The 27,861-nt window shown below is 40.1% G+C and overlaps 1 protein-coding gene across 1 annotated transcript in view; it reads left to right on the top strand.

Moving 5' to 3' along the window:
• The first annotated feature begins 8,597 nt into the window (after positions 1–8,597).
• The window catches only part of CTTNBP2 (cortactin binding protein 2), a 138,000-nt gene continuing 118,736 nt past the window's right edge, over positions 8,598–27,861 (top strand). The window contains exon 1 of the mRNA XM_069802074.1: positions 8,598–8,639. Coding sequence (XP_069658175.1) covers positions 8,613–8,639 — 27 coding nt within the window. The 5' untranslated portion in view covers positions 8,598–8,612. The remainder of the gene's footprint in view (positions 8,640–27,861) is intronic.

Raw genomic sequence — 27,861 nt, forward strand, 5'->3', positions numbered from 1 at the left:
TTGAGAACAGACTTAGGGCTTACTAGCACAATAACTGGTTGAGAGTAGCAAAAGCAATAAGGAGGAGAAGTCTTTATCAGAATAGTGTTCACAATTTGAAATTCTAGAGACCAGAGCTTCCCTTAGGGACTTTAAGGTCTCCAAGGTCCTTAATCTATGAAAGATAAAATGTCTTCCCACTGGTCTATGGAGAGCAGGCAGACTGTTTACTGGAGAAAAGATTTGAAAAAAAATCTTTCATTTTTCTCATAATCACCCCCTTTCTTACAGTAAGGGTGAGACGAGTAAGAGTTCAATACTATCTGTTTCATCGTAGCCTCACTGATGCTGCAGTTACGTGTGTGTCCTGTGGCTGCCTGGGAGCAGGGCTCACAGTTCGTGTGCTGTACGGAGTTAAGGTGCTCTGTGACTCTTTCTGTGGTGAATTATGAAGAAAATTGCCTGTCTTTCTGGGTATGTGGGCAAAGAAAAGAAAGACTCTGGAAAGTTACCCGCACTCGTATGATTTAGTTTGCATCTCCATTTCAAAGTGTGCAGTCACCACCAGCTGAAAGTGGCAGCCAGTTTCCAGCCCATCCCTGGATACTGGAAGACCAGCCTGATTTGAGATCAATGTCAAGCTCAAGTTCTTTGATTTTTGGTATGTGCGATGGAGGTTCCAGTATGTCAGTACAAACCTGAGATATGTCCAGCAAAGATACAAGATTTTGATAATACCATATTAACTACAGCCTTTTCCTCTATCAGCATAATTTCTTTTATTCCATGGCCCATAATTTTTCCTTGCATTAAAAACAGGCTAAATAACACTTCTGACTGTTTTGGAAAATTAGACTCACTTTTCCGTATCCTGAATGATCAGGCCTACCCTTTACTATGTGGGATTCAAATTATGTAAAAACATTAGTTCTCAATTATCATTTGCCAGCTCTTCTCAGAGACATTGGCGCTTTCTGCTTAGCTCTGTTTAAAATAATAATCTTTTGCATAATGAAGTAGAAAATAGGATAAAACAACAACAAAGTAATCATTCAAACCTCCTGAGAACTTTGCAAACCATCATTTATCATCATCATGGATGTAATTTGTTCAAGAGAACAATTCTAAGAAGTAGAAGTATTTATAATATTGGAGTAGTTCAAAGCCAGAACAAGAAGTTGTGTTAGATATCCAAAGATGAAGCTTGGAAAACCAGGAGCAGTGGTCAGCCAAAGGCTCCCATAATGCTGAGAAGATTTCTCGAATGACATACATATAGTCTGATAATCATCAGCAGAGTATCTTTGTACAAAATCTAGAGCCTTAGCTGTTCGCAGTCCTTCACAAATACTGTTATTTATTTATTAGTTACGTTTGGTGCAGCTGTACCTAAGGACTGACTTGAGACCCCATTTGGACACAGAACAATACACAGGATCTGTGTTGAAGAATCTTGAAAGTGAAATAGATGTAGGAAAAGGATGTAACGTGAAAATCAACAAGGTAATGCTAGAATGTCGTTTAGTTCTCTTTAAGCACTTTCTTTCAAGTGGATTGCATAGCAGAGTAACAAGTAAATGGAAGGAAAAAAGTGGTGTACTGGGTAGAAAAGGGCAGGGGAGGAAAAGAAGAGGTGTAGCTGTGGAGTGACATGGATGTACAAGGTTGTGAGGAGAACAGAAGGGTTAGGCAGGCGAAGAAGAGACCGGGGGGGGGTCTGTGCACGCGCAGAGCGCTCCTCGCTGTGGCGCAGTGGGTCCAGCGTCCCAGCGCAGGTGCAGCCAGTCCTCTGCATGGACACGTGCACCAAGCCACCAGGCTGGATGCACCAAGGGACGGGCCCTTTGCTAGCCTCTTGCCTCTCTCCTCAGCCTCCCGTGCCTGGCAGGGAGGAGGCCTTCAACCAGATGTGGTCTGGGAGGAGGGCTGGGCCCCGTGGAGGTGCCGGGGCATCTCCAAGCAGCAGTCCCACCTCTGCACCCTGGGATAACCCTGCCAAATTCAGCCTTCGGTTTGCTCCTCTCTACAGGCTTTGCTTGATGTAGCATGCTGCAAGAGAAGGGTAGCACCAGCGGAGCTTGAATTCTCGCTGATAGATTTGTTGGTGCAGGCAGGTGCTGGGGGTTGCGTGCATCAGCTCTTGCTTTGGCAGCCTTTGTAGATGCACCAACCACCCCGACTGCTTGTATGCAACACGAATTGAAGTTTCCCCTGGGCAAAGCAGAGAAAGATGTGTAGCAAAATCCTACTGAGAGCGATGGGTTACTGGGGCTATTGTGGATTTTTCTGAAGTCTTGTAACTAAATGGTCGGTTGTTAAAGGTGGCTTCGTGGGACACAGATGCAAGTCATCAGGGTTAGCAGGATATGATGCAATTTTTTTCAGCAAGAAAGGTAAAACCTTGTACAATTATTTGAAGCAGCCTCTGTGTCTTAGCTTAGTTTAGTACGTTGCCTACTACTACAGAAGCCCCCCTCAGGAGCTGGGACCATCTTACAATACAAGTAAGAAATATAATAAATACAAGATCATTATACAGTTGGATGTGATAAGGATCAGAAATAATAAATGCATGTTGATTAAAACATAACCCTAAGGAAAATTCAAACTTGTATAGCCTATATGCATTTGTGTCAGCCCGGCAATCGGAAAAATGCCAATGTCAAGTGCTATTTTTTGAAAGGTAGAATAATATACTGACAATACAGATTTAAATTCAAACATGGCCCTAGGTTCATACCTGTAACGCTCATTTATGATGAACCTGGGAGAATATTGTATTAATGAATGCAGCTTATACATGACTGGAATAAATGATGTGCCACAGATGGAGAGATCATGGCGGGATCAGCTTGAGATGCATATATTTTTCTGATACATTAAGCCAAGGGACTAACTACAGTGCAGTTTCTCATGCTGAGGTATTTTTGACATATTTTTTCCTTAGGTTTGCTTGTAAAGACAGAAAAAATTGTCCGTGACATTCGTAAACATATTTCTTCTGTCGGTTCATGCCCCTTCCCTCTCTATGCGATACCCCGTGGAAACAGTGCATGGGGGAAGCCGTGCTTAGTATTCTGCAGTGTTGAGTGCCTGAGAAACGGGAAGCTTTCCCCTCCAACACTGCAGGGAAAAATAGACCATGCGCGCTTTCAGCCTACAAATATTTGCCTTTGTGAAGTGTAATGCAGTTTGGGAAAACTATGCTGATGGCATTTTCATATGAATCTGGATTTTTTATATTATTGAGTAGTGAAAAAAGATGTAGAGCTGAACCATCCAGATTATTCTAGGTAATAACATATTCCCTGGACTATATTTGTCTGCAGATGTATATGTATGCGATATTCTTTGTACATGTATGCAATCATGCATGTGTACATTATATAGCTCGTTACCACCAAGAAGCAAAGATCCTACTCCAGCAACTAATGATGCCCTCTGTAGTCCAGCCTTCCTCCTTTTCCCACACTCACTTTACTTAAAGTGCTTATTTGAGATAGAGATTGTGTATAGGCCTGTTGTTGGTCCTTTGCAAATGTAAATCCGTTTCAAAAATTTGTTGATGTTAATCTGTCACACAGGTCTTTCCTGCAAAATTGCCTGTCAAAGTATCCTTTGCGATCCTGCTTAACAAGAGCTTAAATGTTTAGGCTGATGGTGCTCTAAGACCCCTGCCTGTCATGCTGATAAATATGGGTGCGGTGTTTCTTAGGACTTCTCTGCCTGTCTGGATTAGTCTGCTGTCTCTAGTCTTCTACTTCTATCGCATGCTTTTTTTCGTTTTGCTTTTATTGGTGATTTGTACAGCTCTTTGGACAAGGGAATGTTGGTCCTTATGCATTAAGATAATGCAAATAAATAATAATAAATGAAAAGTGAACTCACTAATAATGCACTCAAACAGGACAAGAAAGGAACAGCAAAGCCTGAAGGAATTAAACTAAATTAAATCAGTCAGACAAAAGAGAAAGAATCTCAGGAAAGACACACTACTTTTTTTCAAAGATAAAGAATGTAATCTGTTTTCTATTTGAAGAATAATAGGATATTTCACAAAGTTCTTGTCGGCTAACTTAGACACCCTAAGGTAACAGAATTTGATTATTTTTCTATTCTTTCAAAGTAACCACTATGGCAACAAATAGGAGATTCCTAAGCAGCTGCCTACAGTGATGGTTTCACATGTTCAGGCCCTTTGCACCTGGAGAAACTTTGGAACTTCAGATGAGATTAAAGCACTTGCAAAATATAACCTGCTTCAAACGCAGAGGACAGGCATTCTTTGCTCACAAAAAATATTGTGCTGAAATGGCACACGTATAGCTGAGCTGGTCTGCGCTCTGTGTTCCAGCTCGCAATGCCAAATCGCAGCTAAAAAGGTTGAAGGACTACCCTGCCTTTGCGTCCTCCCTCTCCCTCTTACCCCAGCCAGTGGAGAGGCAGTACACAAAGGGCAGCATGCGGTTCAGCATCCCTTAATTTCAAACCCACTAGAAATAAATCCACTGATAAAAAGGCAAGCAGAAGCCGGCAGCTGGTGCTCTGCAGCAAGCACGGGTGGGGCAGAGCCCGTGGGAAGCGCAGAGGTGGGAGAGCTTCTCGCGGGGGGTACCGAGTCCCCAAAGGAAGATGACTGTCATAACGTGGAGATTGGCGCTGCATATCTGCAGTATGTAATCAGTTTAGATTGTGGGGAAAGTGAGACCCAAACTCTGCTCCACTTAACCCAAAATGCTGCATGTAAGATGCCTCTGCAAGCTCCGTTTCCATGGAAATGAACGTTAGCATTAGCTTCCCTCGGTAAAGTGAATCTATTAGACTGAGTTCAGTAAAACAGGTATTTTATCCCGTTTCACTCAGGGAGAAGATGAGGATTAGTGTGAAATCTGCACGTGGCATTATAAGAGCATGATTTGATTATTCCTTTGGGGCTTTATAAGATTGGGAACTACTAGGCTGTATTATGTAGGTAGAACAATACCCATTTATGCTGCAGCTGACTCAGATGCATAACTCTGCCAAAGCCTTATAAATCTTACACTGAAAGGAGGACAAAATAAATTTGAACATATCTGCCCTCAAATTAGACTTTATTACTGACATGATCTTCCAAAAATAGAATGATTCTGATTTCAAGAAGCAAAGGAGGTGTTTCAGTTGCCCTACTGTTTTTTTTTAAGGATTGGATCTATTTCCTACTAATAAACCCTCTTCCTAACCACAACATTAAATTATAAAATCATCTAAGTCAAGTGAAAAGCAGACCTTTTCTGTAATGATATTAAATAAGTTGAACTCTATCTCTAATGTGGAGGAAAGGCAAGATTTACATGGATTTGTTCTCAATATACATTACCAGAAACACTGCCTGATGGGTCTCTCTCCAAGCTGTCAAAGAAATGGCAAATCTCCAAGGAATATTCTGGAAAGGAAAAGTTTTTAAATAAACCAAAAGAGGTTTCAAAGCTATTTTCAAAGCATGGTGGATCACTGAAGTTTGACAGAATGAGCACAGTGTTTACTCAGTTTAAATGTGGTAATCTTATTTAAAGTGGTCAGTAAAACGGCTAATGCCGAAAAAATGGAAAAATTTCTCTCAGTAGACCCGTTCTCTTTTCATACCTGTAAGCACTGGAGAACCAGAACATCTGTGGGACAGGGAGGGTCATGTCCTGGCCCATGGATCATTAATACGATTGGTAATTAGAAACTCAGCTGCAGAATCATTGGTTTCCTTCTTGCTGTGAGAGAAACCTAATAAGACTTCAGATCCCAGGCTGGATTTATGGAACTTGGTTCACGGTTAAAGAAAAAAAAATAAATTAGTAAAACCAAAGATAATTTGGCCCCTGAGACAGAAAAACAATTAAACTAATTTTAAACAATTATCTAATTTTAAGTGTGTTCTCGGTTCTTTTGAGTTAAGGTCTTGATATAAAATAAGAGAAGGCTGTACATGGCCTATTATGCTGACATATGTCAGTTTGACTCCTGGAGTTTAGGATATGTTTTTGTAGAAAATAGAGTAAGCAGAAGTGAGGATGCCTCTCCTGAAGTGCAGGAGTGCTCTGGTGAAGTCAGGAACAGCCTCCTCTCCCACCAAATCCTGCAGGGCAGAGGGTGCTCATCTTCCCATCCACGTTATCAGCATCTTACCGAACTGGGCCTCTGACAAGCCATGCGGTCCTAGTGGGGGATTGCAACAGATATTGAGAGAATTAATGTCTTTTTCTTTTTAAAGCTGAGGAAATTTTACCATTAAGCCCAAATTTTCAGAGGCCTTCTGTTTAACACCTGTATCTGTAAAGTTTTCAGGTAAACCTACACAGTCACTGTTCCATGTCATTATTTCTTCCCTTGCAAACCTCAAAGTATATAATAAACCTGAAATCCTTAAAAATGCATCCTTTTGTCTGTCTAAAGCAAATACATAGAAAAAATAATAATTTTAAAATTCCACATAAGAAACAAAATTCTTTCTAACACAAATGAGGTTATAAGAGTGTCTCAGTCTAACAGCTAATTCTATTGGGGCATAACCTGATCTCCTACACTGCAACAATATACTGTTTATAACCTGCTCTTTTAAATCAGTTCCTGATCAAATCCATCCCCAGTTCATTAAAAATTATTCTACAAGAGTAGCTAATAAAAGAACTAATTGGGACACAGGCCAACATCTCCCAGCTTCTTGATAGAGTTCTGACATTTTAATACTTTTAATTAAGTGTATGTGCTGGTGTTACGGTGTGCAGTAAGTTGTTCAGTAAAGATACAGAATACATTTCAGAACTCTTTTTGGGGAGGGGACAGATTTTTATTTTGGTTTTGAAACAGATAGAGAAGGCCCTCTTAAAGTTCTGTTCTTGAACAAATGCAACCAAACTTTGGAAGCTTCTCTCCTCCTCTTGGTCTCATAATCCTGCAAAGTCTCCTTTCTGATTCTCAGGTTTTCTAGATTTCATTGCCTGTAACAGAAGCTTAGGCTATTTTTTTTATATATATAGTTTTATTTCATTAGTGATACTCTGAACAGAGATCTGAAAATGAGAATGAATTCTGCAAACACATTGAATTTCTGTTTTGTTTCCAAGATGACGTCATATTTTAATTTCTCCTCTCTTTCAGGAGCCCACTGTGTTTGGGATGCAGAGTTTATTCTTCTTATGGCACTTGCTGAAATCTTTGTTCCCGTTGCCATTTAGGTCAACAGAAATTCTGCAGCTGACCTCTGTGCAAGCAGACTCAGCCTGAACCACAGATATGTGCAGGCAATGGGATAGATCACGTACAGAAAATCCAAGGGGCCTAAAATCACTAAGGACGTCGTAATACAGGTAGGGATCTTGCTCATGCCCTTTCTATCCACACACAAAACCTTGTTGCTTGACATTCCAGTGGTCCTTCCAACTGACACAGATGGATGCTGGGCTAAAACTTGGACTGGGAATTCACTTGGACTAGTAAACCAACCACTTCATAGCAGACAGCCACGCACAATGCCACATATGATCTGACGGGAAGCTCATGCCTTCCCACCGTTCGCTTCATAAGCCAGAAGGAGAAACGGGGCTTTCTGTAACTCAGTAGAAAGGAAGCACTAGACAGCTCAGGCCAAGGCAACACACAGACTTGTACGACATGCTGCAAGGACTCCTAGCTGCACAGAAAGTCTGCAGCGTGGCTCTGCGTACCCAGGTGTGATCCAAAGAGTAGGTTGCTCACTCTAGCTAATTTTCAGTACAGTTATAGTCTGAAGGCCATTGACATGTAATAAATATTTCCTGAATTCAGTCAACTAAATTATTTCAATCCATTTCCATTTCAATCCATTTATTTTGACTGTAAAGCCATTACAGGTGTTTCCTTTTCTTTGACCGTCTCAGCTGAGAAGCCAGTGACTGGGTAGATAATAAGCAACTTCCATTTCACTCTTACAGACTGGGTCTCAGCCTGCCTCCTTGCCTCCATAGTGTGTGCTTGTAGTTTAGAATAAGTTGGAGGAACAGTGTGGAAAGTTGGTTCTGTGTATGCATATATCTTTTTTTATATTGCTAAAAAATGTTGTTTCATGTCCAGCATTGCCTGCAGGATACTTTTTACAGGCATGTAAGTCAACAAAAGGAAGTTCAGTGACATATAAAACAGAGCTTGATACTTCATATATCAAAGTTTTAACCATTTTTAAGCATTTGTATTCTGAACAAGGATAACTGACTGTAATTATTACATCACAACTTGTAATGAAACAATTAAAGGAAGAAACAAAAATTATGGATTTGAGATAGATACATTTACATTGTTGACTGCTATCTGTGTCCGCTACCATGCTAAAAATCCTAGACAACAGCAACAAAATTTAGGTTAAGGAAGATGATAAAGTGATTAGTATCTGATCAGGCATCTATAAACAAGTAATGTAAAAAAAGCGTTTTGCACATAAAGACTAATTACTTTGGGAGAAAATCCTTCTTTGCACACAGAAGGACAGATCATGTGCTAGCTCTAATTTATGCTGATCCTTATATATTGTACAGTAGGGATCTGCCTTATCCCTTGGCTGTCTCTACGTGACATGCAATTTTTCACAGTACTTCCCAGTGATTTTCAGAATCCAGGAGCAATCCAGCATGGAGAACAATGGCAAGCAAGACATGGTGAGTTATGTCTGCTCATGGTAATGCAGTTACGTTATCTTCCAGCAATATGAAAAGAGATTGCATGTTATCATTACTACCACTTGCTCTTGTAACAGCTGTAAAGCAGAAAAGAATTTCTACCTTGTCTTTGACAATCTAGCCATGTCTCCCTTCTGAAGTAACTTCCATCTTTTCACTCTCTTCCATTATTTCTTCTGTATCATCATCTTAATTCATTAAGGAGATGACGCCATGTAACTCCATGTACGACAGCTAGCAGACTTATTCTATTAAATACAAAATGATTCTTCATTATAACTTTTATGTTTATGATCTCTCTGAAAGCACTGCAAAATCTTTTGGTGATATTACTGGTACAATAAGCGTGGCTATTTTAGGTATATGTTCATATTTCAAGATTAGCAGGGGAATTTTTTTAATATGGCAGTTACTATAGTGACAGTGACAGTTTCAGAGAGGAAAGATGGTATTGTGATAAAGATATTGTACTGAGATTCAGCTCAAATTGTCAGGAACTCTTCAGAGAGGGTCACTTCTTACATCTTTTTATTTTCCAGTATTTTGTATTGCCATGGCAGTGCTCTGGTGAACAAGTTATTGACCTGAATTGCAGGAGTAGAGCTGGCTGAGAGTTGTTCTTTCATTCTGCAGAACTCTTCCACATTTTAAAAATGTTCTTATTCTGCATCAAAACAAACCCAAATCTATTGAAAGCTACTTTGTGTAAGTAAAATAAACCATCCCAACAAAGTCTAATGCTGAAGACCCATGCTTTGTGCAGAAGGGGGACTTGATCCCAGGCTGCCAGCCTGTCCCAAAAAGGCTAATACTACTACAGTATTGAGAAAATTCTGTGGGTTTTCTCATTTTGAAAATTAATTTCATTCTGGATTTGGAAAAAAAAAACCACACAAACTTTCTGGCAAGAAATATGTCATAAGTGGTAAGTTCCTATGAAAAGTTGAGTTTCTATGAATTGCTATTTTTGCAAAGACTTTTTTTTTCCTTAAAAAACAGCTGTAGCCTGCACAACTTCAGTTTATAGATATCTAAATAAAAGATGAGAGAGAATTGATCTGTATTGATTTCCTGAAGTCTGTATGTGTGTGTAATTCTACAACTTAAGAGGCTGAGGTCTAATTCAGGCTTGGTCAGAACATGTCTGTTTACACGCCAGCTTTTCATCCATAACTAGCAAGCTACGGAAAGCCTGTCCTCATAGTCACAGCCAAATATTTTCCTTGTGCTTGCCCAAGATGCAAAGATGGAGCTCTGTAGTCCAAACCTCTCCAACACACACCATATAAGGGGGCTTCCATCTCACAATGAATTGTCAATGCCCATGATAATTACCAGAGTAGCCATGGTATTATTGGTGATGGCCCAGGTGGTCCATTATTGCCTCTAATGCCAGTAATACCCTTGTTTTAAAGTGTGACAGAGCCTTTGACACCCTAAATTTACTGTACATATGGAATCATTCATGTCTGTTGGCAGCTGAAATGTTCATGGCTAAAGTCCCAGTGACAGCTGAGACAAGATTCAGGCTGCTGATCTTTACTCCGTTTCAGTAGCTGATTGCCAGCTTGTAATTAGCTACGTGAAGCATTGCTGTCTGTGGCCTGTAAGTGTAAGCTATTAGTGGAAAACAGCCTAGCAGGCGAGCGAGGATGCTGGTCACGAGCCTCAGCTAGGCAGCACCAGAAGTCACTGATTTTTTAGTTGCCTCCTAAACAAGACCAGCATCCAACTGAGTGAGCTGGCAGTGAAGTTTTAAGACCAGAATTTTTCCCAGTTATAGCTGAGAAACCAGTTTCTTACCTCTTCATCTCTTAGCTACCTGTGAATATTCCAGGGAAAATGCACCAGCTCAGTTTACACCACCCTGGTGTCCATTGAACTGTTTAACATTGCCCTGGAGGGACTTGGAAGTGTCAACACAATCAATTACTGCATCAGAGGAAGCGATCACAGAGAAGCTTTCTAGGTTATCTCTGTACTGAGGTCTTCAGGATAAAGCCTCTGTCCATTCCCTGTGCACCCACCCGGCAAGAACAGTAGGTTCCAGAGTGTCCTAATGCCACATGGTAATCTTCTGGTAATACCACTGTATCCAGAAACATCAGGATCTCCTATGGCAGGGACAACATGAAAAGCTTATTTCTCATTTTTGTTTTTTTCACCTTGTGGCTTTGGTAACCCTGCTTCTAACAGGAGAATAATGATAGACTCTCTTCCAATGCAGGATAAAGAAACCTGACTTCTTTATTGCCACATAGTGTTATTGGAGTCGTGTGATAACAATACTGTTATGTCTTATTTGGAGGTGATTCAGCTCATGTGGACAGCATTGGCATTATTGCCATTTGGCATGGAGCTGAAAGGCCTAGAAAGCTGATTATGCTGAAGTGTTTGAAGAAGGGATTCGGGACACAGCCCTGAGAGCATTATAATCCTGCTCAAGCACAATGTGACTTAAAAGCCCACTGTTCCATTTCAGTTGTTTCCTCCCTGTGCTTGGAAACCTTCTCTATCCTTCAAACCAAAGTGTACTTCTTATTTTGAATAAGGTGATATGAGGTCTGAAAGAAATATTGCTGTCACCTGAGCTTAGTCTACAAATTAGCTTTTCAAAGGGCTAAAGAATCAGAGCAAGTCTCTGTTGGTTCCGCTAGCAAGGAGTAAAATGAATAGTATTTAGGTCTTGAGAATATAATTCCATCTGAGCTGGTTCTTTGGCTGGATCTGTAATGTTTAGTAAGATGGGTTCAAAAGGGTCACGTTATCTTGGGTGAGCTGGTTCACAGTGGGACCCTGTTCTGGGTACGAGCTCTGCAATCCAGAGGAAGATGAATGGTTGAAATGGTCAGGTACTTTATAACAGACTAATAATAATCTGTTACATGGGGAAGGTGAGGGTCACAGTGGGAAGAAAATGGTAAAGATGATTTATGGTGCAGTATTTTTTTAGAGACCTATATCACCTTTAAGGCCCTAGAGCAATGGGCGTGATAAAGCACACATCCAGATAGCATCTTGCCCTGAAGACCTCAACTGCTTTAAGTCCCTTAATGTAAAGGTGAGGGCGTAAAACAAACACCCTAAAGCTCAAGCCTCACGGTGTGCCACTGAAGGCACCATCTTACTGTCATTAGTGCTCCACAAGTGCTTCCCAAGTGCTCTCTTGGGGAATCTGGTGAAGAAGGTTAGGGTTGCTCCTTGAACTACCACCTCCTCTCCCTGCTAAATGGGGGTTGTGGAGATGTTCAAAGGCACCAGAGGAGTTGGGCTCTAAGCTCCGGTTGTTGATTTTCTCGGGACTCTGTTTTCATTCCATTGCCTTTTGTTACATTGGTATCTTTTGCATCATTTTACTTATCTGACAGGTTGTCATGTATAATGGTGTGCTTCTGGGTTGAGTTACTTCTTTTCTGAAAGGTTCCAGGACATTGTTTCAAGCAAAATCCTTTCCTGGTTCCTCTGTTATCCTAAAGAGTCTTTCTGAAAATTTCTGCTTTGCCGTGCGTACAAGGCCATGGCACAGGATGAGGAGACCGTCAGGGTTCTCACGTCAGCAGCTCTAGTGCTGCTTTCTGCAGAAACAGATGTTACAGTGCTTGTGCACTCCCAGGGCCAGGTCTGGAAGAAAGATGGGATGGCAAGTGGTGGGGTGGGAGAAGACTCAGGCAAATGCAGCTGGAAAATATTTACTACCAGTAATCTGGGTGCTTCTCAGATAACTGAAGGGATTTGTATGCCAAAAACATACATGTCTAAGAGAGTCAGGAAACAACACCTGATATTCCTGTTTCACAAATTGGTCATTATTAGAGCGATTGTCAGCCCAGCTACTGGACCAAAAGTGAGTCCTTAACGCAAAAGAACAACAAGAAAAAAATATTTATATCAATTCTATTTGAATTTTACCAGGTCTGTAATAACTGTCATAGAATTGTCCTTTTTGATACCTCCCAGCTGCGTAAAGAAGGTCTGAGAGGGTTTTTGTTTTGTTTCTGATCTTAGACACCAGGACTACCAGTTCTGATTCAAGCTCCCAGTTCTGTGCCTGTATTTCATCCAGTGGCTTAAATAGAAAATGCATGGGGACGCCTGGGAGCAGGGATGGGATTGGGTCTTAACCAACGGGACTGAAACTTAAGCATGGTTAAGTCAGCATTCCTCTTATTTAGGCTCTTTTTACCCCTTCACATCTTACATTCCTATCTGCACAGTGGCCCAGCTTAAAAATGGATCTGGAAAATAACCCCACCACAGTCGTATCATTAGAGCCACCACCCACAGACAGAAGGTGGATTGGAAACTATTTAGGTTGAGGAATGCTTATAATAGAGCTCTCTCCAGACCAAATATTTATCCTACCAGGCTGAGTGATTGCTGCCTCCTATCCTCTAATTTATTCCTAGTTTGGCACCTATTCCCCCAAGAGATCAGAGGGGAGCCAGTTCAGACACAGCCTGTGCCTGGGCTTTCCTGTGGGTTAGTCCTTCGCATCTCCCTGCACAACAGTCAGGATCACTCCATCATGCAAGTTCCTCAGCACCCTACAGAGTTAGGAAGAGGAGCTAAAGATGCCATCTGAGGTACCTCTCTGCTTGTTGCACTGAAGTGTTTCTCTTTTAATCATTTCAACATCTGAATTGGAAGGCGAGGGCTGGATTCATCTCACCCACGTTAGACCATCTGGAAGATAGATGCTTGGTCCTGGCTAATCATTTCAGCTGTCTCTATGCACAGTCATGGCATATAGGTACCTCCAGGCATCAGTTCTTTTCAGCTATCTATCTCAGATACCTGTTTTAGTGTGATCTGAATCTGCCTCTGCAGCTGCCTGTCTCTCTGCAGTGATTTCTTAGGGACACTGCATCATTAATTCAGACTGGATCTCCACTTTTAGGTGGGCTAAGATGAGTGGCATATCATTCGTTTCTACAGTACTCCATCAGAATATAGTCCATTGTAGTCCATACATGATCCACAGTGGACAGTATTCAGCACCTACCACCTACCAGATTGACAGTGCACAGCTGCTAATTTTTCTGAGGAGCTTTCAGTTAAAAATCCGTCAGAATTGATTCCATATAGATATTGGATAATAAAGTCCTGAGCCCTGCCAGCATGTTCATATTCAAGTTAGATGGAAGTCAAAAGAAAACAGAGAAAATGGTGGTCCAGGATCTACACATTAGCACACACAACACAATGGACAGACTCTCCTGAAGGAGAAATGACGTGGTTGTAGCTTTTGCAGTGTTTGAAGTTTAAAAGAGGGTATTTTACAGACATAACTATGCATCGATACATATGTAGGACACTGAAAGAATGTAATGATCTACTCAAGGGCAAAATGATACCCCACTGGCATAAGCTGTTCATCCCTTAGGCACTGTGAGATTATGCTGTCTTTTCCACTGAAGCCTTACTCGTAGCATTTAACCAGATCTAATACACTTGCTATTAGACAAACACTGGGAGTTACAGTACCATAAAGATGCAAAGAAGGCTTCTTAAAGTGGAGGGATCTTACCATATTAGGAAGAGTTGTATTTACTGCAGTTTAGCTCTTTGGGTAGTATTTAATATTATTATCGGATAGTTTTCATAGCTTTAAAGGATATGCAAAGGTACTTTAAAATAACGTTTTTAATGTCTGAGGGGAAGGGGATCATGCACGTAGTTTGTGTAGAAACTGTTGCTTTCAAATGTCTCTTTAATTATAAAACAATATTTTCGAGAATTCTGATGTCTGACAGTGGGAAGTTTATCTATTAACCAGCTTGATTATCTCAGAATAGGAGCTAATGGCCCAAATCCTCTTCTGGTACCTGAAGGGCAAAAGTATAATTCAGGAACAGTTTGCAGTGGTGGCTGTAAGCCATGTCAGTGCTGCTTGGTCCTAGACCAGCTGTATGTTGATCTACTTTCCAGTTTCAACACAGTAGCCTCAGGGCTGCTTTTGCTTGTACCAGTTTCCCAAATCCCCAGCATCGCTGCTGCAATTGCCTACAGCACAGCGAGACATGTGGGAGTCATGGGAGGGAAAGGTGCCCTCACCAGAAAAGCCCACATTCTGGAACATTCCTCCAAGACCTGTGCAAAGCAGCAAATTCATCTATTGCATTAGACTGGCAAAAGTTGCTTGGATTTTACAGGGTTTTCAGTTTGCCTTTGGAGTGCCTCTAGAGGCTTTTTGTATGCATTTTTCGTAACGCTATTGTGCTTTGTATGTTTTTGTGTGCAGTGGGGTTGTACTAATTAATATTGATCACTGTGTTTTCATATAGTGTTCCGTTGTGATGGGGAAGCTAGGATATAAATAGTTTTCAATCATTATTTGGATATCTTATACATGAGATACTTTTAAAAAATTGCTGTGATGTGATTAAAAAAAAATCATAGAAATGAAAGTTTTATTTTTCTTCTCCAAACCCCTCCTTTTTTCTCTGACAATCATTGATTAATTTCATTCCCTGCATTTTGCAACAAGAGGTGAAATAACTGTTCTGTCTTCAGAGAGGATGGGCACTGCAAAATCTTCATGCCCCTGGGCAAGTATCACTCATGTTAGTGCAGGTCTTGGAAGAGCACATGTATGTAAGTTAAGTATGGATGGGAGATGTTTAATGCAGAGTAGAGGAATTTCCTTATTGCTTTTGGTAGAGTCTGTGAAGCATATTTGTTTTAGAACTGGCTGAGACATTTCTGAATAAATGACAATTTATCAAATGCAAATGTTTTGCAAAGATGTATCAACACAATTTTAAACGGAAAAGAGAGAGAGAAAGAGAAACATTTTAGGAGTATGGTCACCAAAGTACTGGCCCTAGGAAGTACTGGGAGGTGCCCAGCCAAGGCCTTTAAATTGCTTCAAGATTATCTGTGTTAAAGAACTTCTGGTCACTGCATGTAGATCTGGATTTGAAGCTTTGTCCCATATCCTGGGCCATGTCCTAACCATTTAGACAACCATCTCCTTGCTGGAATTGTCAGTATTTTCACTCAATTATGCTTTAATGAATCTCTTTGAAAGGTTTTCGTTTCATTGCACTGTGTAGTGGAACTAAGTTGTAAAACTGCAGTAGATGCCACAAAACAGATTCATCTTCTTTGAGTTTGTTCTGTTTAGAGTGGATGTAGGTGGGTCTATGTATGGGAATAATTTTAAGGGTCTTTCATGGTGTCATTCCAAAGAGGCATACCTGTAAATGTAAATCATCTCTGCTTACATTGCAGCATTAGTAAATATGAGAATGAAACATAGCCACACATATTTCAGTTTGTTTCTGGTATTAGCTAACAACAACTCTTTCCAGAGCAAACACTTTTCCCTACAAACACACATAAAAAAGACACTCAGCAAACATCATAATCTTAGCAGATTTTCTGTACATAAAATTATAACAGTTTTTCCATTAATAAAGTGTAATATCTCACAACATACAGGCCCAGAAACAGAATTTTTATCCTTTTGAGTACAAGAAATCTGCAGCCTGCCAATGGAACCCATAGCTAGTTGTCTGCCTATGTCTCAAGATAATGCACTCGGAAGGCATAAGGTTGGTTGTTTTCAGATATTTTATGCAGTACTGTTACAGATAATTCATCTCAATTTATAAGGAGAAGGGTATGAAAAGTAGCTCCAGTAGCATTTCTAAAAATCTCTTTAAATATTGTGCTGTTTTCCCTCCCTGTAATATATGTGACATCTCCCAACATCATATATTCTGCAGGGGGTGTGAGAATTTTGCATACATAAGTTTTGTATGAATTATGTAACTGATTCATGGTTTGCCACCTACATGTAGATAACTATCCAAAATCCTGCTGATATTACTTCTGTGTGTCATCAGATAATTTTATAGTGAACAACAAAGTCCTTCATAATTTCTTTGAAAAAAATAACTATGGTGTATAAAAATACAGGCATGGGTTTCCTCTCTTGTTTTAGGCTTTAATTTTGTTCATGAATGTCCCTTGATAGTCACTGCATGAACATCTATCAGTAAAAGTTCTGCTCCAGATCACACAGAACACAATGTGGGAAACTTCCGCAGTGGAATTGAACAATTTGTATGAAGATTAATACTCGTGTCTAAATCTTGACAGTAGCCTTTTAATCACATTTGGAACAAAACCATCCACAGGATGAGAAAAAGGGTTATTGACACATCTTCCCCGGAAACAGCTTGGACAAACATGGTTCACTATATAATTTCATTTTTAAAACCCAGATTTACAGATTTCATCTCACTCAATCAATTATTCCTGTAAATATAGAGAAAATAACTCTTTCCAACAAGAAGCAGCTGTGTTTTTCCAATACTATTAAAATTTGAATTAATACTAAAAGGAACAAAAAGATGAAGGGAGTAAGTGGATTATAGGCATTATTTGTTCCAAATGACATAATTCCACCACAGGCTCCGCACTAAATATTTATGGTAAAATGATACTTCAGCTTTAAACTATTATTGCTGAGCTCTTATTCGTATTTACTGTAAACTCTTCTCTATGGAATTGGTAATCACTCTCATGAACAAAAGAAAGAAGCAAAACTCAACATGAATAAAAAGCTTTTAGTTTAAAAACGTGATTAATTAAATCTCAGCTCTGCTCTTCACAGATTTCTTTCATAAAGGTGGTGGCCAGTAGGGACCAGTATAATGAGTTGGTCTGACCTTCTCTGTCTGCCGCCTTTTGCTCAGAAGCTGGATTAAAGTATGTTTTATAGGAAGACACATAATCATTTCTTGAAGACCGAAGGTTGTGATGGACTTACAGCCTCCTGATAAGCTGATCCAATGTTTAACTACCTTCACAGCTAGGAAGGTACATTCATTTTAGGGTTCAAAGTTGGTTTTTCCCCCTTTATCTTCAGTTCCAGCTATTGGATGTTCCAATGCCTTTGCCTGCAAGACTGGAAAACCCACCACTATGTGAACAAAAGCTTTGTGCATGGATCAGATCTTAAAAATCCAGTAGTACCCCTCAGTCTCCACATTGTAAATTGTGTCTTTCGTGACCTGAATTATTCGTGGACCCCTTTGTACGCTCTGCACTTCCCACATCATTACTCAAATGGGACTATCAAGAGTCAGAAACAGGGTTCTAGTAATGGTCCCAGCAACGCTGTGTTCAGAGGCAAAGTGTCTTCCCAGCTTATTCTACTACTACCCTTGATGCATGTGCAAGCATCTTACTAAATGCCATGGCCACAACATTGAAACAGGCCAGCGAGGAGGCACGTGGGTTCTTCTAGTGACTACTTCAAGGAGCCTCTCGCCCTGTAAGCACAGCTGGTGTTCTTTGCATCCAAATACAGTACGCAGCAATTGCCTGTATTAGAGTACATTTTGCTGGGCTGTGATCAATAACTTGTCCCTAATCTTATTATTTATTGCCTCACCTACCTTGGTGACATCTTTGTTCTACGGATATGAACCACGTGTTCTATGGTTCATTGATAAAAACATCAAATAACATTGGAACAAACTCTTCTAGGAGGTTTCAGGAGACACTGTGGGTGCTGGATCTAGGACTAAGTATGAGGTGAAACTATTTCATTTATATCTTAATATGCAGTCCTGAATGGAGATCAGCTTTTTACCTCTCCATCGGCTCTCACTGCACTTTCAGGAGTCTTTGCTCCTGTCAGCATTTGTAAAAGTTTTTGAAACAAATTTTGGCTTCCTCTTGACTTACCCGCATAAAAGTGACAGATGGCTTGAATCTTTGAACCTACCCTAATAAGTAGCTTAGATATTTTCAGGTAATGATATACACTGCAGAAGGCTTAATTGTTTAAATCCTTACTTGAATGCACATTTCAGCAATCTGGAGGAAAATAATGTGAGCAAAAGTCCAGGGAATAGCACCATATCCCAACTATTTATATCATTCAGATCATCTCTGATACTATCAGAGACACAACTGAACATTTTCACGCTGTATTTACATATTTACAATGATTTGCTAAAAGTCTGTTAAGACCTTATATACTGTGAGGACTGTAGAATAGTTAAGATGAAACCTGTGAGCTTTGTTGTACACTCCTGGGGGAGGGCAGTTGTACCAGGATGACTTAAGAAAATGAGTTTAGGACAAAAGAAAAAAATATTGGTGTAGAAGAAATGCAGAACGAACAACAATAAAAGAGGGACCCTTTAAAAGCAGTAGTGATTAAACTTCTCCAGAACATGAAAGAGCCAGTAAGTGGTCAAACGATGTGATCAAAATGCAGATTTTTGCCTGTGGTACCATGAAGAGGTGTACAAATCCGGCAAGGCACTTTCACAAGCCATCATGTACAAGGATCGGAGGAAGTGGATGAAACTATAAGAACAGCTGAAAATTCAGGCTCTTGAAGGACAGAGAATTCAGTTTGTTGGGAAGAGTTTTGTAAAAGTCTGCAGGAAAAGATGGAGTACTGCTTCGTGAGCGGGGTAAGGACAGTCACTGAATACAAACAGAAGTACCAACTTCTGTGAGTAGAGCATGGAGAGAATGCCCAATAAGCACAGTAGTTATCCCACAAAGCTATGGGAAAGTCCAAGAGGTAAGAGGAACGTTGCAATTTATTGTACATGGAGTATGCTACTGCTGAACTTCAGAGCCTTGCTAAGTCAAAAGGCATGTTTTACAAATAGCTGCGCACTGTCTTGCAATGATCGATCAGATTTAGAATAATGATGTTTTGTCTAGCATGTCAGTTCTCCATGTTGCAGGTCTTACCAGTAATCAGGCAAAATCTCTTATGAGGTGAAGACCATAGAGTACTGCTGTGAGAAAGTGCACTGACTTACTAAACAGCCAAAGGAAATAGGTGCATGATGGGTGATGAGGAAGAAAATGTGAGCAAGGATCTAACCTAATTCGAATGCTTGCTGGAGTACCTCTCCAGTCTGTTTTACTAATGTGTGGTTTAGGCTATTCTTCACATACACTACATAGGCTAAAACCTACCTCTCTTTCTAATACTTTGTGCTACACAGATTGACCAAAGGGCAGGATTTAGACATGACATTGTCCTTGAGGCAGTGATTTTGCAGCCAGAAATTCAGGAATTAGCTTCTCCTCCCCTTTAATATAGAAGATTTACCGCCAACACAGAAGCCTGTGAGGCATTTTCCTCCTCTACCTCTAATGACACAGATGCCTAAAGTTCTTAGCCTGAAAACCTGAGTTTACCTCTGCTTGTCTCTCCATGTAGGATGAATGATTCATTTTGTTCTCTGATGCAAAACTCTTATATAAAGGCACTCAGGCCTTCTGCTTTTTATTCAGCTTTGGGAATATCCTGTGCTCACCACCGAGACCTAGGCAGAGTGAACTTCAGGATGATTTTGAGTCAAGCGTCAGCAATGCACACAGAGTATAGTTTTTTGTATTTGTGTTATTTTTCCTTAATAGTGCACCTTCTCATATTTAACAGAGAGTCACCCTACTTCAAAAGTCAATACGTTTAAGCTAACTACTGCTTCATCTTGTCCATGAAAGATTTCATTTCATATTGACATGACATTTCCTCAGTCCCTGTTTAAGAAGACTGCCCTGTTCAGGAGGGAACTCAGTCATCTGTTTAAATCACAAGGCCATCAACGGGAAGAATGTGCAAAGGTTTAACTAATGAGTAGGAATGGACCACACTGGGAATAGGTCACTTCCCCAAATAATTAGATTTATTGTTCTTCTTGTTGTCTATTTTTAAAACCAGAAGCGTATATATTTCTTATAATTGTGAAGTTCATTGTCTTAATTATCCTTCTGATTGTCATCAATATTTTTCATTTCTACTTGTGAGTTTTATACTTGTCTACAGATTCAAAGGGGCTTAAATAAGTATCCTCTGACTAGGCAGGCCCCCCACACAGGCGGCATCTGTTCAATACAGTGAGTCTTCACAGAGCTGAGGGCTGACCTGTGTAGAGACAGGTAATGGGCAACTGAGGTCGTCTTTTGCTTCCTGACCCAGGTTTCCTTTCTTCGTAATACACTAGGATACTGCTTTGCTCCTACCACAATGATGAACCATTCCTGGCAAGGTGATTTCCAGTGGGCAAGACTTTCCAGTTTATAACATTGTTTTGACTTTGGGAAACTGATGATTAGGATATGCTGAGATGGTAGACCTGATGCTTTCTACTATTGCCTCTGAAGCAGGAGAAAAAAAGCCAGGAGTAATGGAACACTATTAAATTTAGTTCAGGAAGTAGTTATTAATATGCTTTATATAAAATCAAACAGGTATTTCAGTGCATTGTAAGCTGTTATTGAAACAGATTAAAGGCACTCATCACAGCATTCTAGATATCATACTATTCTCTGTCAACGTGTTGTTAAATAGCATTGTATATATGACAAATGTGTTCTCTAAGCACCGAAATGCTTTGTTTTGTTTGGGGAGGAGGGGATATGCAGCAAAACGGCACTATTGGGCCATATTTTTAGCTGCTGCAAATTAACATAGCTCCACTGGGAGTAGTGCCAGGAATTTAAAATGAATGTTGAACTTACAGTAGAATCAGCTACTGTGGTATTTCAATGATATGGAGGGCTAGGGTGTAGGAAACATTTGAAAGAAAGCATAATAGATTATCTGGGGATAAGCTTTGCTTCGGTGCCAGGTGAACTGAATAAAATATTTCAAGCTGCGAAATACTGAAAGTCTGTAATATGTTTCAGTACTGGCATTATAAATGCTCTATAGAGGAAAAGCTGGTGCATACAAAACCTATACCTTTCTAATACAGTAGAATTCCCTGTGTGCAGACTCTGAAGTAATGGCTAAAACCCCTGTTGTTTATAATCAGCATGGGGATTCACATATTCTCTAATGAAATCCCTATTAAATAATCCATATGGTTTGAAGCAAGAGGAAAAGTATTATCTTGAATCAGAAATCAGATAAAAGGCATGAGGTGAAACAGTTAACAAATTTCCTTTTTCAGACAGCAAAATGATATAGCAAAACTTGTGTTTTAAAATTAGGTAATATAATATTTTGAAAAAGCTAAGAAGTGAAATGCAATATACATTGAAAGAAAGGTACTTAACTATTCATACAGTGTGCCTGAATATTAAATGAATTGTATCAGCACTGAAAAAAGCATTTGGCACCATGGAGGGCAGGTCAGTGGAGTCATTGCTATCCAATGTGAGGTTCTAAAAGCAAAGTTAGAATATTGAAGGAACGGAGTAGAAAATACAACTGAAAGTAATCTAATATTGTGTAAATCAATCTTTGCTGGAATGCTGTGTTCAGTTCTGCTCAGCTTGCCTCAGCAGAGATATAAACAGGAAGAAGAAGGGTTCAAAACTGGGTCAGTGACACCACAAACACTAGTGGAACTCATCACCACCAGTCGTCATTAAAATCAAGACAAAAAAAAAAAAGGATTAATCTCATGGTAAATGAATGATGAAAACATCAACAGTTATAGCAAACAAGGCACCATCACAACTCTGACAGAGGGGAAAACCAAGTAAGGAATTATTAGGGCCAACAAGCATTCTTTTCAAAGGTCATAAGTAATTTGCCCCAGCTGCTTTCAGTTCACTGGATGCTTCACCAGCCGGCTGGACAAGCCCCATCTCTGTACACCAGGCACAAGAATTGAGACCTTGGTAACAATACCCAGCTCTGGCGGTAAATCTCAAAATGAAGAAAATTATTACAGAAAGGGAAACTGAGGTGCCAAAGTAATTGCTTGATTTGTAAAGGGGAGGGTTCTTAGCAAAAAAAACATATGGAGGGCATGGTACCTATCAAACAGCCTAGAATTAAACAAAAGTAAACCAAAATCATAATCCTGAAAGAAGGAACAAAGCCTACAGCCCACTAGCTGGTTCAAGTGCTGCCAGGTTGGTGCACAAAATCCACTCCTACATGAACTCATCTCGGGGATTACTGGGAGCAGGATCCCAGTAACGAAACGTAAATGGGTTTTATTCATTCCCACCCCAAATTATGGCCACACCTTAGGGTTCTCATTTTAGCCCTTCAGAGAGCAGAAGTGAAATGAGGCATTTTACTCATTTAAGATGTAACATTAATGTGCAGCTTTTGCTGGTTTCTTTTAACATGCAATTATTTCTTCCTTGATAAGATTCAATTAGTTGGTGAGATAATGAAGTAGCTATTCCCCAGGAATTATTATGCAACTTACATTATCTTGTCTTAACACAATGGGAGATATTAAAGTTAGAAATCTTTTGTTTCTTTGCTGTTTTCAGCTCTTTTGCACTAAATATTCAGTATTGTAAAAAACTTCTAAACCTCAGTGAATGTTTGTTTTGTTCTTATTAATTACAAATATGCATGTAATGATACACTGGTTTGATTTCCTTACGTTACACAGGCTTTCTAAAGCCATTGCCTAAGGATTATAATACAATCTGCAGAGCCCTGGGCAGAGCGATTTACAGACCTAGTCCAGATCAGAGCTGAGCACTTCAGCTTTCTCAGCTTTTTTATCTTCTCCTTGCCTCCAACACATTTCCTATTGCAGGGACTAGAGCACGTTGGCTCAATAAGCCCAGTTGCTTGAATGACTCCTTCTGTAGGAAGCTTGGATTAAACCGTTACTGATATGATTATGCAAGTAGTTGCTCCCTTGCTGTCTGATGCTATCCGGATGATGCAGGTTAAAAAAAAAAAGTGCTTAAATATAGTGTTTCCCCTAACCCAAGTCATACTGACAGAACCAGGTTAGGGTGCAACTGTCTGCGACGTTACGTCAACAGATCAGAGCTGAGCATCTGTGAGTGTGAGGGGAGGGATGATACCCTCATCAGCTGCAGTCAGTTCAACACATCTTACCAAAGCAAAGGTCGTAGCAAAGGAAAATGTTTCTGTTCTGTTTTCAAAATATTTCTAACTTTTCTGGGCTCATCATATCTGCAAAGTAAATCAGAGGATAAAAACTCTTTTGCATAAAATCTGATCTGGAAGCATCTTGGGAAGGACAGAATAAGATTTGCATTCAGCAGCAGAAATACAATATATAAACAAAGCTATGAAATTTTAAATCCTAGCAAAAGCAAGATGAAGAAGGAAAGTGTTTTGGAAGAGCCAAAATAACAAATATAAAGCAATAATACAGTTCCAAAATGAGAAACAAGAAGCTCTGGACATTATTGAAACAGCTAAGCAATAAAGAGCAGAGCTCGTCATTTGCCAGCGCCTTTTTGGAGTGCTTTCAAAGACTGCTCTTTAACATTGCTCAACCTATAACATTTACATAAATACAAATGGATAAAAATGTACCACCATGAAACTAGGGGCTGAAATCTCCCACATGTCATGGCTAATCTCTGCTATGGCTTTCCAGAGACGAGGGAGAGACGGAGCCCTGGGCAAGTGCCCCCAGGTGAAGGAGCATAGCGGGTCCTTGTGGCATCCCTCTTTATGCTGATACTGTCCAGTCCATTTGCTCCCCAGGACACTACCGTTCACTGAGACACCAACGTATATCACAAGTGAGTGGTGGTTACATATCAATTGTCCAGTGTAAAAGAGCTGCAGAGGAGAAAACCTGTATTCAGCAAAGGCATGGATGATTTAGAAAAAGTACGAATTAAGCTATAGCAGGACATGTAGTATATTTACTTTTGAAAAATGTGCATGTAGGTCTCCAAACACAAGAGGTGAAGCTTTAAGCAGTAGTGGGCAGACTGTGGCTTCGTGTGGGCAGCGTGTACGCTTCAGTTTTGTCAAAAAGAGGAAAGTGTGGCATTGTCATTCCGGAGGAAAGAAGGACGGTGACTGAGAAAAGGCACAAGGCATTCAATTAGCAACTGTGTCATCTGCCCACACGTAACTGAGAACTGGATATATGTATGTTGGTTGCCACATGATGTTTTTAAAAAGATAAGGCTGTATGTTTAACTTCGGAGACAAAGTTACACTGCCATCTAATCAACATATTTCCTAATACTATCCAGCGCAATCTCTGTTGAATAGTTCTAGTCTAGCAATGCATACCACTGTGAAAAACATTCATATACTCTGGCCTAATTCAATATACTGGAACAGTAGACTTCTTTCAAACTCTCTAATGCACATCCAGTTAAGAAAATACACGAATCAGCAGTGACTTGCTACCAACACAGTTCTGTTGCAAAGGAAAATGAGGGGACAAAGCCAAAGCCAGTTGGATTATATCGGTCCTGCGGACTGATGGGGGTATTGGAAGGACACACAGCAGGGAGGAAGCGAGGGAGTCTCACGCTCAGGCTGCTGACTTCCAGATGTCTCAACAGCTGGGCTCTCAACCCATATTGCTGACCTGAAAGGAAGGTCCGGCACTGGCTGGGACAGGTAGCACTGCTGGAGTGCACTGAAGTATGATTTCAAAATAAAGACTTGCATTTGTGAGATTTAGAATAACATTGTAGTGACAAAAGATTAAGGGAAGAAACAAAAGCTCCGAGCTCTGCTTTATGCTACCCTCTCCTCAATAAGGTGGGTTCTTATGAATGCTTTAGCTTGGTTTTGCCATTCTCCCCACCCCCCCCAAATGAGGCTAAATAACTCAACTATTGTACGGATGCTATGAAAGACTGATGAAATTGCTACATAAAGGAAAACTACTAGTTTCATAAACCATTGTACAAGATATGCCAAAGACTGGGCTAATCAGTGCTTCTATTTTTATATCATACTTTTAAACTCTGTAATGTTTCACAAGGGTAACTAAGATCAACATATAGTTTATTTGCTTCATGCTGTGTGAAATGTTCATGCTAGAAAGCTAAGGGTTTGTTTCATATATTACATATATCACAGTGAACACATGAATACTGCCTTTGATACAAAGGATTTTACTTAACAAAGGATGATGTGTTTCATGTGTTAGTTTTGTCACCCAAATCCATCTCTTGTAAAACCTCATGTACCTTCCTAAATGTCCTGAGAAAGTTTGTGCCAGATACTCCATGGCTATTATTCTAAAAAGCAAGTCTCCTTTCTGAAAAAAGCATTTCTTTTTTAGAAGATAAACAATGGAAGGGTAAAGCTATCCTAAAGGTAAAGTAAGGTCAGTGCTGTTCAGAGCCATCAAATAACTTATCCTGGAAAAAGAATACTGGCAGGCTGAGCTAATCAAAGAGTTTGGTTGACTGAACATTGGCTAACTCGCTGTGGCACTCTATTGACTTTCCAGAACTTGTCGATGCCTTCAGCCTCCCCTGCATTACTGTAACCATGAAAGAACGACACACATCACGAGCTCTGCTACAGTTCTAACTGCAAACTATTTCTGAAATATTGCTCAGTGCCCTTTAAACCTTAGCACTTCCTCAAGCTGACAAAAAACTTTCTAAGACTAGTAAACTACTTGGAAAAAAGACTCTTTGCTTTCCCAAAGAACCTCTGGAAAGTCATTTGGTCTTGATGTGCCTCTGAAAAAAACATCTGGTGTAAAAAATCCTCTTTTTTTTTCTTTCTCTTAATCCTGCCAGTTGTGCAGTCTTGGTTATATGTCTGCACGAAAGGGAATATCATTTGTAATTTAGGTTATATGTGATCTATACAGCTATGCTTTTCCAAAAAGGAAGTGCCTATTATCAGCAATCGTTATTGCTATACTCTATCGCTCCCCTGATAGTTTACAATCAAGAATTTCAATCTCAGCTTGTGTTCCACATTTACTTCCAAAGACCTTCCTTTGCTAGCAGTCCCTGGCTGCCACAAATCTTTCTCCCATTCTGCTGAATGAAGATCTTGTGGCTTTGCTTCCTTCTCTTCACATGAGCTGCAATCAGTTCAACCTTTTATATAGCCTCTTCAATTTAATGGAGTAACATCCAGTCAAGTGCTGTACAGCTCATGAAGTAATTAAAATTTGTAAGAAAGGGATCATTGTAGTCAATGGCAGGAATGGGGAAAGAAATAACTAACCATATTCAATTAGAGCCAGAAAGAACTCCCTAAAAAGCTCCTGTGCTCTCAGAGAAACCAGATGGTTCAGAACTTACATGGTGTGTATAGCTGTCCTGCTATGCTCAAAACTAGAGAATTTATAGAGCTGCTAGGCCAAATCCTGCACTCACCAGAGCATAAATCTACAATAATTCCATTAGCCTTTGTGGATTTATGTCACCGCAAGGGAAATCAGAATCTGACTCTTTGTTTTCCCTGCTTTATGTGATGAATAACGTGCTCATCATAAATACAGAGTGTCAGGAAAACCCAAGTGTTGCATCACAGGGATTAGAATAGATGTCCTTTAAAGTGGCTGGGCAGCAATCAAGGCAAATAGATGTTCCTGATGAATACGCACCCTAATGTCTATCTCCTGCTCTTAACAAAGTAAAATGCAACACTTTTTTCAAACTTGACTTTTATCAGAATAAAAAGAAACCCCGGTCATTTACCAGTCTGCTTTTCCTAAGGGATTTGCCCTAAGCAGTTTTGAAATGACAGCTTAGAGAGTGTGGAGAGAAATAAAGAATTTCAGATGACATTTTTAGTTTCCTTTAGCTAGATTTCAGAATTTTATGGAACTAAAATGTTGTAACCTGAGGATCCAATTTGAGGTGTTTTAAGTTTAAACAAAGGCAAAGACAATAAAAAGTGGGACATTATATTGACCCTTGTTCATCCTTGTTCACAATTCTGGATATTAAGAGATTTTTTTTTTAAGGTGAAGAAACTAAGTCTTTTATATATGTGATCGCTGGATGCCCTCTGGTACTAAATACGGATTAGCTATGAGCTGGACAATGCTTACAGGGGAAAGCCAGGGCTAGTCACCTGCGATTTGAAGCACTGGAAGGCTGAACTCTGGTATGAAGGTCAGTAGGCTGGTCCCCAAGCAGGGAGCAGTTTGACGCAGCCAAGTTTGGAAGAGGAGCTGTGAAAGGATTCGGCAATGGTGGCGGGGGGGGGCATCAAGCCTGAGTTTGTACCTAGGCTACCTAGGCTCATGGGTCTCCAGTTTGGGAATGATCCTGGCCTGGGAGCAAAGCAGGTCATCCCAAGAGCGTATGCGCTAAAAGCGATACTTTGGTTCGCAGTCTGAAGCGGGTCACGGACAGTGATAATTCGGTGCTCAGTCTCGCTGTGCTGCTTCTGGAGCTCTGTGACCTGGTTCACGGAGGAGCAGGGAAGTCAGGAGGGATGCACCTACTGCTTTTTGTTTGTTTGTTTGTTTAAATTAAATTAAACCATCACAAAACTTGTAAAGGTTGTCATTACCAC

This window comes from Haliaeetus albicilla, chromosome 14 (assembly GCF_947461875.1).
Source record: "Haliaeetus albicilla chromosome 14, bHalAlb1.1, whole genome shotgun sequence".
NCBI lineage: Eukaryota > Metazoa > Chordata > Aves > Accipitriformes > Accipitridae > Haliaeetus > Haliaeetus albicilla.